Below are 12,443 nucleotides of genomic sequence, written 5' to 3'. Positions count from 1 at the left end.
TCATCATTTAGCTGTATTGATCCTGGATCATCATTTAACTGTATTGATCCTGGTTCATCATTTAACTGTGTTGATCCTGGATCATCATTTAACTGTGTTGATCCTGGATCATCATTTAACTGTGTTGATCCTGGATCATCATTTAGCTGTGTTGATCCTGGTTCATCATTTAACTGTGTTGATCCTGGTTCATCATTTAACTGTGTTGATCCTGGTTCATCATTTAGCTGTGTTGATCCTGGTTCATCATTTAGCTGTGTTGATCCTGGTTCATCATTTAACTGTGTTGATCCTGGTTCATCATTTAGCTGTGTTGATCCTGGATCATCATTTAACTGTGTTGATCCTGGATCATCATTTAACTGTGTTTAAATGATCCTAGACCGTCAATATAATAGTAAATAAAGGTAATGGATTTATGAAGATAGCTAGGTCAGGCCGTTTACCATTGTCTACTTAATGGAGTAGCTGTCCCTTAGACACCAGTGTGATAGCAGCTGGTTCTGGTCTACTTAGTTCATTGATTTCCATTGAAACAGTACAAATGAGGGAGTGGGATGTCTCACTTCATCTTCCTTCTCTGGTATATTATTCTAAACAATCTGATCCCCCTCCAGGTATATACTGGAAGAGGCCAGGTCTCTGGGTCTGACTGGGTCGGGCTACATCTGGATCGTACCAAGTCTGACCACAGGGAACCCCGACTTCACCCCAGACATCTATCCCCTGGGGATGATCTCTGTGTCCTACAACGAGATGGAGTATCCCCTGGAGAGCCGCCTTAGAGACGGAGTGGGCATCATCGCCACGGCAGCCATCGCCATGCTGAGGGAGAAAGGGGAGGTGCCAGAACCCCAAGGGAACTGCTACAGCCAATCAGAGAAGGGCAAGACTCCGCCCAGCGCCCTGAGAGGGTAAAAGAGGGAGTGGTGTGTGTGTGTCCTATCAAATCAAATAACATTTTATTTGTCACATAACGCCCCACAAAATGATGAAGTAGAAACATGTTTTTAGAAATGTTTGCAAATTTATTGAAAACTAAATACAGAAATATCTCATTCATGTCAATACTTTGTAGAAGCACCTTTGGCGGCAGTTGCATCTTTGAGTCGTCTTGGGTATGTCTGTATCAGCTTTGAGTCGTCTTGGGTATGTCTGTACCAGCTTTGAGTCGTCTTGGGAATGTCTGTATCAGCTTTGAGTCGTCTTGGGTATGTCTGTACCAGCTTTGAGTCGTCTTGGGTATGTCTGTACCAGCTTTGAGTCGTCTTGGGTATGTCTGTACCAGCTTTGAGTCGTCTTGGGTATGTCTGTACCAGCTTTGAGTCGTCTTGGGTATGTCTGTACCAGCTTTGAGTCGTCTTGGGTATGTCTGTATCAGCTTTGAGTCGTCTTGGGTATGTCTGTACCAGCTTTGAATTGTCTTGGGTATGTCTGTATCAGCTTTGAGTTGTCTTGGGTATGTCTGTACCAGCTTTGAGTCGTCTTGGGTATGTCTGTACCAGCTTTGAGTCGTCTTGAGTATGTCTGTATCAGCTTTGAGTCGTCTTGGGTATGTCTGTATCAGCTTTGAGTCGTCTTGGGTATGTCTGTACCAGCTTTGAGTCGTCTTGGGTATGTCTGTATCAGCTTTGAGTCATCTTGGGTATGTCTGTATCAGCTTTGAGTCGTCTTGGGTATGTCTGTACCAGCTTTGAGTCGTCTTGGGTATGTCTGTATCAGCTTTGAGTCGTCTTGAGTATGTCTGTATCAGCTTTGAGTCGTCTTGAGTATGTCTGTACCAGCTTTGAGTTGTCTTGGGTATGTCTGTATCAGCTTTGAGTCGTCTTGGGTATATCTGTATCAGCTTTGAGTCGTCTTGAATATGTCTGTACCAGCTTTGCACATCAGGATTTGGGGATTTTCCCATTCTTCCTTGCCGATTTTCTCAAGCTCTCTTAAGTTAGATGGGGAGCGGCGGTGAATAGTAATTTCCACAGATTTTCAATGGGATTCAAGTCTGGGCTTTGGCTGGGCCACTCAAGGAGTTTCACACTCTTATTCTGAAGCCATTCCAGCGTTGCTTTGGCTGTATGCTTGGATTCATTGTCCTGTTGGAAGGTAAACCTTCATCCCCAGTCTAAGGTTGTTTGCACTCTGAAGCAGGTTCTCATCAAGGATTTGCCTGTAATTGGCTCCATTCATTGTCCCCTCTATCCTTACCAGTCTCTCAGTCCCTGCCGCTGAAAAACATCCCCATAGCATGATACTGCCACCACCTTGCTTCATGGTAGGATGGTGTTAGACGAGTAATGTGGTGTGCCTGGTTTTCTCCAGACATAGGTCTTTGCGTTCAGGCCAAATAGGTACATGTTTGTCTCATCAGACTACAGAATCTTTTGCCTTATGATCTGTCACGTGCCTTTTTGCTAACTCCAGGTGTGCTGTCATGTGACTTTTTCTCAGGAGTGGCTTCCGTCTTCAGGAGTGGATTCTGAATGGCCACGCTCCCATAAAGTCCAGATTGGTAAAGTGCTGTAGAGACTGTTGTCCTTCTGACAGGTTCTCCCATCTCAACCAAGGAACTCTGAGGTTCTGTCAGAGCGGTCATTGGGTTCTTGGTCACCTACCTGACCAAGGTCCTTCTGGCCCAGTTGCTCAGTTTGGTCAGAAGACCATCTCTAGGCAGAGTCTAGATAGACTCTGATGGACGCCATCTCTAGGCAGAGTCTGGATAGAATCTGATGGACGCCAGCTCTAGGCAGAGTCTAGATAGACTCTGATGGACGCCAGCTCTAGGCAGAGTCTGGATAGAATCTGATGGACGCCAGCTCTAGGCAGAGTCTGGATAGACTCTGATTGACGCCATCTCTAGGCAGAGTCTGGGTAGAATCTGATGGACGCCAGCTCTAGGCAGAGTCTGGATAGACTCTGATGGACGCCAGCTCTAGGCAGAGTCTGGGTAGAATCTGATGGACGCCAGCTCTAGGCAGAGTCTGGGTAGACTCTGATGGACGCCAGCTCTAGGCAGAGTCTGGGTAGACTCTGATGGACGCCAGCTCTAGGCAGAGTCTGGATAGAATCTGATGGACGCCAGCTCTAGGCAGAGTCTGGGTAGACTCTGATGGACGCCAGCTCTAGGCAGAGTCTGGGTAGACTCTGATGGACGCCAGCTCTAGGCAGAGTCTGGGTAGACTCTGATGGACGCCAGCTCTAGGCAGAGTCTGGGTAGACTCTGATGGATGCCATCTCTAGGCAGAGTCTGGATAGAATCTGATGGACGCCAGCTCTAGGCAGAGTCTGGGTAGACTCTGATGGACGCCAGCTCTAGGCAGAGTCTGGGTAGACTCTGATGGACGCCATCTCTAGGCAGAGTCTGGGTAGACTCTGATGGATGCCATCTCTAGGCAGAGTCTGGATAGAATCTGATGGATGCCAGCTCTAGGCAGAGTCTGGGTAGACTCTGATGGACGCCAGCTCTAGGCAGAGTCTGGGTAGAATCTGATGGACGCCAGCTCTAGGCAGAGTCTGGATAGAATCTGATGGACGCCAGCTCTAGGCAGAGTCTGGGTAGACTCTGATGGATGCCAGCTCTAGGCAGAGTCTGGGTAGACTCTGATGGACGCCAGCTCTAGGCAGAGTCTGGATAGAATCTGATGGACGCCAGCTCTAGGCAGAGTCTGGGTAGACTCTGATGGACGCCAGCTCTAGGCAGAGTCTGGGTAGACTCTGATGGACGCCAGCTCAAGGCAGAGTCTGGGTAGAATCTGATGGACGCCAGCTCTAGGCAGAGTCTGGATAGACTCTGATGGACGCCAGCTCTAGGCAGAGTCTGGGTAGAATCTGATGGACGCCAGCTCTAGGCAGAGTCTGGGTAGACTCTGATGGACGCCAGCTCTAGGCAGAGTCTGGGTAGACTTTGATGGACGCCAGCTCTAGGCAGAGTCTGGATAGAATCTGATGGACGCCAGCTCTAGGCAGAGTCTGGGTAGACTCTGATGGACGCCAGCTCTAGGCAGAGTCTGGGTAGACTCTGATGGACGCCAGGTCTAGGCAGAGTCTGGATAGAATCTGATGGATGCCAGCTCTAGGCAGAGTCTGGGTAGACTCTGATGGACGCCAGCTCTAGGCAGAGTCTGGGTAGACTCTGATGGACGCCAGCTCTAGGCAGAGTCTGGATAGAATCTGATGGACGCCAGCTCTAGGCAGAGTCTGGGTAGACTCTGATGGATGCCAGCTCTAGGCAGAGTCTGGGTAGACTCTGATGGACGCCAGCTCTAGGCAGAGTCTGGATAGAATCTGATGGACGCCAGCTCTAGGCAGAGTCTGGGTAGACTCTGATGGACGCCAGCTCTAGGCAGAGTCTGGGTAGACTCTGATGGACGCCAGCTCAAGGCAGAGTCTGGATAGAATCTGATGGACGCCAGCTCTAGGCAGAGTCTGGATAGAATCTGATGGACGCCATCTCTAGGCAGAGTCTGGGTAGACTCTGATGGACGCCAGCTCTAGGCAGAGTCTGGGTAGACTCTGATGGACGCCAGCTCAAGGCAGAGTCTGGATAGAATCTGATGGACCCAGCTCTAGGCAGAGTCTGGATAGACTCTGATGGACGATGGAGACCACTGTGCTCTTGGAAACTTTCAATCCTCTAAGAATAGTTTCATGCTCAACCCAGATATATGCCTCATCACAATTCTGTCTCTGATATCTACGGACAGTTCCTTGGTATAGTCAATGTACCCTTGAGCAAGGCACTTAACCATAGTTGCTACTGTAAGTCTCTCTGGATAAGAGAGTCTGCTTAATGACTCACTATTGTATGTTTCTCTGGATAAGAGTGTCTGCTTAATGACTCAATACTGTTGTGGCTCTGGATAAGAGAGTCTGCTAAATTATTCACTACTGTAAGTCTCTCTGGATAAGAGAGTCTGCTTCATGACTCACTACTGTTGTGGCTCTGGATAAGAGAGTCTGCTTAATGACTCACTACTGTTGTGGCTCTGGATAAGAGAGTCTGCTAAACAACTCACTGCTGTAGTGTCTCTGGATGAGAGTCTGCTAAATTATTCACTACTGTAAGTCTCTCTGGATAAGAGAGTCTGCTAAATTATTCACTACTGTAAGTCTCTCTGGATAAGAGAGTCTGCTTAATGACTCACTACTGTAGTGTCTCTGGAGAAGAGAGTCTGCTAAACAACTCACTGCTGTAGTGGCTCTGGATAAGAGAGTCTGCTTAATGACTCACTACTGTAGTACTGTCTCTATATAACTACATCATGTAGTACTGTCTCTATATAACTACATCATGTAGTACTGTCTCTATATAACTACAGTATGTAGTACTGTCTCTATATAACTACAGTATGTAGTACTGTCTCTATATAACTACAGTATGTAGTACTGTCTCTATATAACTACAGTATGTAGTACTGTCTCTATATAACTACATCATGTAGTACTGTCTCTATATAACTACAGTATGTAGTACTGTCTCTATATAACTACAGTATGTAGTACTGCCTCTATATAACTACAGTATGGAGTACTGTCTCTATATAACTACAGAATGTAGTACTGTCTCTATATAACTACAGTATGTAGTACTGTCTCTATATAACTACATCATGTAGTACTGTCTCTATATAACTACAGTATGTAGTACTGTCTCTATATAACTACAGTATGTAGTACTGTCTCTATAAAACTACAGTATGTAGTACTGTCTCTATATAACTAAAGTATGTACTTGGTGATTTAGAAGGAACACTAGCACCACGGGTGTAATGTCGTATGTTGCTGAGTTTGGTTGAGTGAGTATAATGTCTGTCTGTCTGTCTGTCTGTCTGTCTGTCTGTCTGTCTGTCTGTCTGTCTGTCTGTCTGTCTGTCTGTCTGTCTGTCTGTCTGTCTGTCTGTCTGTGTGCGCGTGCGCGTGTGTGTGTGCAGTGGTTCATGTCCGCTCCACTCGGCTGTGTTGTAGTTTTTGTTGTCCAGTAAGTTTAAATTAGAGTAGCTTCCACCAGCTTTGTTCTCTGACCTCTCCTCTTCTGTCTCCCTCTCCATCTCCCTCTCCTCTCCTCTCCCTCTCCCTCCTCCCTCTCCCTCTCCCTCTCCCTCTCCATCTCCCTCTCCCTCTCCCTCTCCCTCTCCATCTCCCTCTCCATCTCCCTCTCCCTCTCCCTCTCCATCTCTCTCTCCCTCTCCATCTCCCTCTCCATCTCCATCTCCCTCGATCCCTCTCCATCTCCCTCTCCATCTCCCTCTCCCTCTCCATCTCCATCTCCCTCTCCATCTCCCTCTCCCTCTCCATCTCCATCTCCCTCTCCATCCTCCCTCTCCCTCTCCATCTCCATCTCCCTCTCCATCTCCATCTCCATCTCCATCTCCCTCTCCCTCTCCCTCTCCCTCTCCCCCTCCCTCTCCCTCTCCATCTCCCTCTCCCTCTCCCTCTCCCTCTCCATCTCCCTCTCCATCTCCCTCTCCCTCTCCATCTCTCTCTCCATCTCCCTCTCCCTCTCCCTCTCCATCCTCCCCCTCCCTCTCACCCCTCCCTCTCACATCTCCCTCTCCATCTCCCTCTCCATCTCCCTCTCCCTCTCCATCTCCCTCTCCCTCTCCCCCTCCATCTCCCTCTCCCTCTCCTCTCCATCTCCCTCTCCCTCTCCCTCTCCATCTCCATCTCCCTCTCCATCTCCCTCTCCCTCTCCCTCTCCATCTCCCTCTCCCTCTCCCCCTCCCTCTCCATCTCCCTCTCCCTCTCCATCTCCCTCTCCCTCTCCATCTCCCTCTCCCTCTCCATCTCTTTCTCCATCTCCCTCTCCCTCTCCTTCTCCATCTCCCTCTCCATCTCCCTCTCCCTCTCCATCTCCCTCTCCATCTCCCTCTCCCTCCCTCTCCCTCTCCCTCTCCCTCTCCCTCTCCCTCTCCATCTCCCTCTCCATCTCCTCTCCATCTCCTCTCCCCCTCCCTCTCCATCTCCCTCTCCATCTCCCTCTCCCTCTCCATCTCCCTCTCCCTCTCCATCTCCCTCTCCCTCTCCCTCTCCCCCTCCCTCTCCATCTCCATCTCCCTCTCCCTCTCCATCTCCCTCTCCATCTCGCTCTCTCTCTCTGTGTATTAGTATCTGTGGCAGTCAGTCCCTGTGGTAGTTAATGCAGACACTGTAGAAGAAAGGAGGCAAACACACACACACACCCACACACACACACACACACACACACACACACAGAGATTTCTTTTTGCATTGGAGCGTTGCAGCTTTTAAGCTTCCTCTCGTTGTCTGATATAATGAGAGCCACAAGCATGTCTCTGTGTCTCTCTACTGCAGATTCTTAGAACTATCCCTGGGCGAAAAAGGGTCAGTATCAGGGGATATCTTTATCTATATATTTCTGGATATCTGACATGTTATTAGATATAAGGAGTAGACATGCTCCAGCGATATAAGGCACTGCAGCTCAGTGCTAGAGGTGTCACCACAGACACCCTGGTTCGAATCCAGGCTGTATCACAACCGGCCGTGATTGGGAGTCCCATAGGGCGGTGCACAATTTGCCCAGCGTCGTCCGGGTTTGGCATGTGTAGGCCGTCATTGTAAATACGAATTTATTCTTAACTGACTTGCCTAGTTAAATAAAGGTTCAATTTAAAAAATAATAATAATAATCATTTAAAAAAATGTCCAGAGGCCAAATTATTTGACCTGTTCAGGTGCTGAAAATCATGATGCTTCTTCATATGAAGGTGTCATATCTGAGGTATACAGCACCATATTTAGTAGTAGGATTAAAGGCACAGAAAGGCAAACATCATCATATTTAAATCCAACTTGCTATTTCAAAAACACATTTCTGCTATTTATGTAAAAAAAAAAAAAAAAATAGATGCAGCATATTAAATGCAGAGCTCCAATCAGAACAGCATATTAAATACAGAGCTCCAATCAGAACAGCATATTACATGCAGAGCTCCAATCAGAACAGCATATTAAATACAGAGCTCCAATCAGAACAGCATATTAAATACAGAGCTCCAATCAGAACAGCATATTAAATACAGAGCTCCAATCAGAACAGCATTATTAAATACAGAGCTCCAATCAGAACAGCATATTAAATACAGAGCTCCAATCAGAACAGCATATTAAATACAGAGCTCCAATCAGAACAGCATATTAAATACAGAGCTCCAATCAGAACAGCTGTTTTCTGAAAAAAATGCAGCATATTAAATGCAGAGCTCCAATCAGAACAGCATATTAAATGCAGAGCTCCAATCAGAACAGCATATTAAATGCAGAGCTCCAATCAGAACAGCATTATTAAATACAGAGCTCCAATCAGAACAGCATATTAAATGCAGAGCTCCAATCAGAACAGCATATTAAATGCAGAGCTCCAATCAGAACAGCATATTAAATACAGAGCTCCAATCAGAACAGCATATTAAATGCAGAGCTCCAATCAGAACAGCTGTTGTCTGAAAACATGCAAACGTAGACCAATCTTTACTAAAAATGTATTTTATTTATTTAACAGAAAATTAAAGTTGCAGACCATCAAAAGCCCTGCCAGTCCTGTTTGTTATGGATGATGGAGGCAGATTGGGTCGTCAGTGGCCCAGTCCTGTTTGTTATGGATGATGGAGGCAGATTGGGTCATCAGTGGCCCAGTCCTGTTTGTTATGGATGATGGAGGCAGATTGGGTCGTCAGTGGCCCAGTCCTGTTTGTTATGGATGATGGAGGCAGATTGGGTCGTCAGTGGCCCAGTCCTGTTTGTTATGGATGATGGAGGCAGATTGGGTCGTCAGTGGCCCAGTCCTGTTTGTTATGGATGATGGAGGCAGATTGGGTCGTCAGTGGCCCAGTCCTGTTTGTTATGGATGATGGAGGCAGATTGGGTCGTCAGTGGCCCAGTCCTGTTTGTTATGGATGATGGAGGCAGATTGGGTCATCAGTGGCACCGGCGGCAGTCCCTGGCAGTCCTGACCCAACGTGGTGGTAGAGTTGGTCTGTGATCCTCTCCAAACAGTCCTGACCCAACGTGGTGGTAGAGTTGGTCTGTGATCCTCTCCAAACAGTCCTGACCCAACGTGGTGGTAGAGTTGGTCTGTGATCCTCTCCAAACAGTCCTGACCCAACTTGGTGGTAGAGTTGGTCTGTGATCCTCTCCAAACAGTCCTGACCCAACGTGGTGGTAGAGTTGGTCTGTGATCCTCTCCAAACAGTCCTGACCCAACGTGGTGGTAGAGTTGGTCTGTGATCCTCTCCAAACAGTCCTGACCCAACGTGGTGGTAGAGTTGGTCTGTGATCCTCTCCAAACAGTCCTGACCCAACGTGGTGGTAGAGTTGGTCTGTGATCCCCTCCAAACAGTCCTACCCAACGTGGTGGTGGAGTTGGTCTGTAATCCCCTCCAAACAGTCCTGACCCAACTTGGTGGTAGAGTTATTCTGTATCCCTCCAAACAGTCCTGACCCAACTTGGTGGTAGAGTTGGTCTGTAATCCTCTCCAAACAGTCCTGACCCAACTTGGTGGTATAGTTGGTCTGTAATCCTCTCCAAACAGTCCTGACCCAACTTGGTGGTAGAGTTGGTCTGTAATCCTCTCCAAACAGTCCTGACCCAACGTGGTGGTAGAGTTGGTCTGTAATCCTCTCCAAACAGTCCTGACCCAACGTGGTGGTAGAGTTGGTCTGTGATCCCCTCCAAACAGTCCTGACCCAACGTGGTAGTAGAGTTGGTCTGTGATCCCCTCCAAATAGTCCTGACCCAACGTGGTGGTGGAGTTGGTCTGTAATCCTTCTCCTAACAGTCCTTACCCAACGTGGTGGTAGAGTTGGTCTGTTATCCCCTCCAAACAGTCCTGACCCAACGTGGTGGTAGAGTTGGTCTGTAATCCTCTCCAAACAGTCCTGACCCAACTTGGTGGTATAGTTGGTCTGTAATCCTCTCCAAACAGTCCTGACCCAACGTGGTGGTAGAGTTGGTCTGTAATCCTCTCCAAACAGTCCTGACCCAACGTGGTGGTAGAGTTGGTCTGTAATCCTCTCCAAACTGTCAATGCATAAACCATTGATCAAAATTGTGTCGATATTGCAAGGAAATACGATCATTTCATAACCATACCACAATGTAGCTTCTCTTCCTAACTGGAAAAAGTTAGCTAGCTAAACTCAGCAAAAAAAGAAATATCCCTTCTTTCAGGACCCTGTCTTTCAAAGATAATTCGTAAAAATCCAAATAACTTCACAGATCTTCATTGTAAAGGGTTTAAACACTGTTTCCCATGCTTGTTCAATGAACCATAAACAATTAATGAACATGCACCTGTGGAACGGTCGTTAAGACACTAAGAGCTTACAGACGGTAGGCAATTAAGGTCACAGTTATGAATACTTTGGACACTAAAGAGGCCTTTCTACTGACTCTGAAAAACACCAAAAGAAAGATGCCCAGGGTCCCTGCTCATCTGCATGAATGTTCCTTAGGCATGCTGTAAGGAGGCATGAGGACTGCAGATGTGGCCAGGGCAATAAATTACAATCTCCTTACTGTGAGACGCCTAAGACAGCGCTACAGGGAGACAGAATGGACAGCTGATCGTCCTCGCAGTGGCAGACCACGTGTAACAACACCTGCACAGGATCAGTACATCCGAACATCACACCTGCGGGCAAGGTACAGGATGGCAACAACAACTGCCCGAGTTACACCAGGAATGCACAATCCCTCCATCAGTGCTCAGACTGTCTGCAATAGGCTGAGAGAGGCTGGACTGAGGGCTTGTAGGCCTGTTGTAAGGCAGGTCCTCACCAGACATCACTGGCAACAACGTCGCCTACAGGCACAAACCCACCGTCGCTGGACCAGACAGGACTGGCAAAAACTGCTCTTCACTGACGAGTCGCGGTTTTGTCTCACCAGGGGTGATGGTCAGATTCGCGTTCATCGTCGAAGGAATGAGCGTTACACCGAGGCCTGTACTCTGGAGTGGGATCGATTTGGAGGTGGAGGGTCCGTCATGGTCTGGGGCGGTGTGTCACAGCATCATCGGACTGAGCTCGTTGTCATTGCAGGCAATCTCAACGCTGTGCATTACAGGGAAGACACCCTCCTCCCTCATGTGGTACCCTTTCTGACATGACCCTCCAGCATGACAATGCCACCAGCCATACTGCTCTTTCTGTGCGTGATTTCCTGCAAGACAGGATAGTCAGTGTTCTGCCATGGACAGCGAACTTGTTCAGTTTATGTCTCAGTTATTGAATCTTGTTATGTTCATACAAATATGTTAAGTTTGCTGAAAATAAACGCAGTTACAGTGAGAGGATGTTTCTTTTTTTGCTGAGTTTATATTATATTAACCAGTAATGCAAAAAACGTCGAAACGTTTTAAAAACGTTAGCCATCACCTTGAGGCTTGATAGCTAGTCTTACTAGCTGCTGGCCAAATTAGCTAACGTTCTTGAGTCTAGTTACTAAGATAAATAAAAGATATCAAATTAGCTAACGTTCTTGAGTCTAGTTACTAAGATAAATAAAACATATCAAATTAGCTAACGTTCTTGAGTCTAGTTACTAAGATAAATAAAACATATCAAATTAGCTACTCACTTTAGACGTTCACTTCTTTGAGGTATTTTCTGAACAGCTTCTCACTTCTTTGTTTCTCCAGTTGTCCGTTCGACCGCACACCATTTACCCACACGACCAAATTCAAAAATGACACTTGAAACTCCACAACAGAAAAAGAGGTGATTCTTGTTGCTAGGCTACCAGTTACAGTGCTTTTAACTTGCGGTTTGCCAGTGCCTTTATGCAGATGAAATACAAAACATTTAGCTAGTGTCTGAAAGAATGATATGGATTTAATATTTGTCAAATTATTGAGCATGTCCTTAAAACTCAAATAAGCCTTCAGAAATGGTTCTTATTTAGCATATCAAGATCTTGTGCATTATATGTGCTGAGAACATATACTGTGTAGGCCTACTGTCAGTATTTGTCATCATATGGAGAACATAAGATCAACCTTCCCAAGTTTTCTCACGTCACCCCGCTCCTCCGCTCTTCCACTGGCTTCCAGTTGAAGCTCGCATCCGCTACAAGACCATGGTGATTGCCTACGGAGCTGTGAAGGGAACGGCACCTCCATACCTTCAGGCTCTGATCAGGCCCTACACCCAAACAAGGGCACTGCGTTCATCCACCTCTGTCCTGCTGGTCCCCCTACCTCTGAGGAAGCACAGTTCCCGCTCAGCCCAGTCAAAACTGTTCGCTGCTCTGGCACCCCAATGGTGGAACAAGCTCCCTCACGACGCCAGGACAGCGGAGTCAATCACCACCTTCCGTAGACACCTGAAACCCCACCTCTTTAAGGAATACCTGGGATAGGATATAGTAATCCTTCTAACCCCCCCCCCCCCCCCACAAAAAGATATAGATGTACTATTGTAAAGTGGTT

At 47.2% G+C, this 12,443-nt stretch overlaps 1 protein-coding gene across 1 annotated transcript in view; it reads left to right on the top strand.

The window, feature by feature from the left end:
- The first annotated feature begins 638 nt into the window (after positions 1–638).
- The window catches only part of LOC106563992 (glutamate receptor ionotropic, NMDA 2A), an 85,408-nt gene continuing 73,603 nt past the window's right edge, over positions 639–12,443 (top strand). Inside the window, exon 1 of the mRNA XM_082967848.1 lies at positions 639–914. Within this exon, the coding sequence (XP_082823974.1) occupies positions 733–914 (182 nt within the window). The 5' untranslated portion in view covers positions 639–732. The remainder of the gene's footprint in view (positions 915–12,443) is intronic.

This window comes from Salmo salar, chromosome 02 (assembly GCF_965601325.2).
Source record: "Salmo salar chromosome 02, fSalSal1, whole genome shotgun sequence".
NCBI lineage: Eukaryota > Metazoa > Chordata > Actinopteri > Salmoniformes > Salmonidae > Salmo > Salmo salar.
This window is presented reverse-complemented; position numbering and strand designations above follow the sequence as displayed.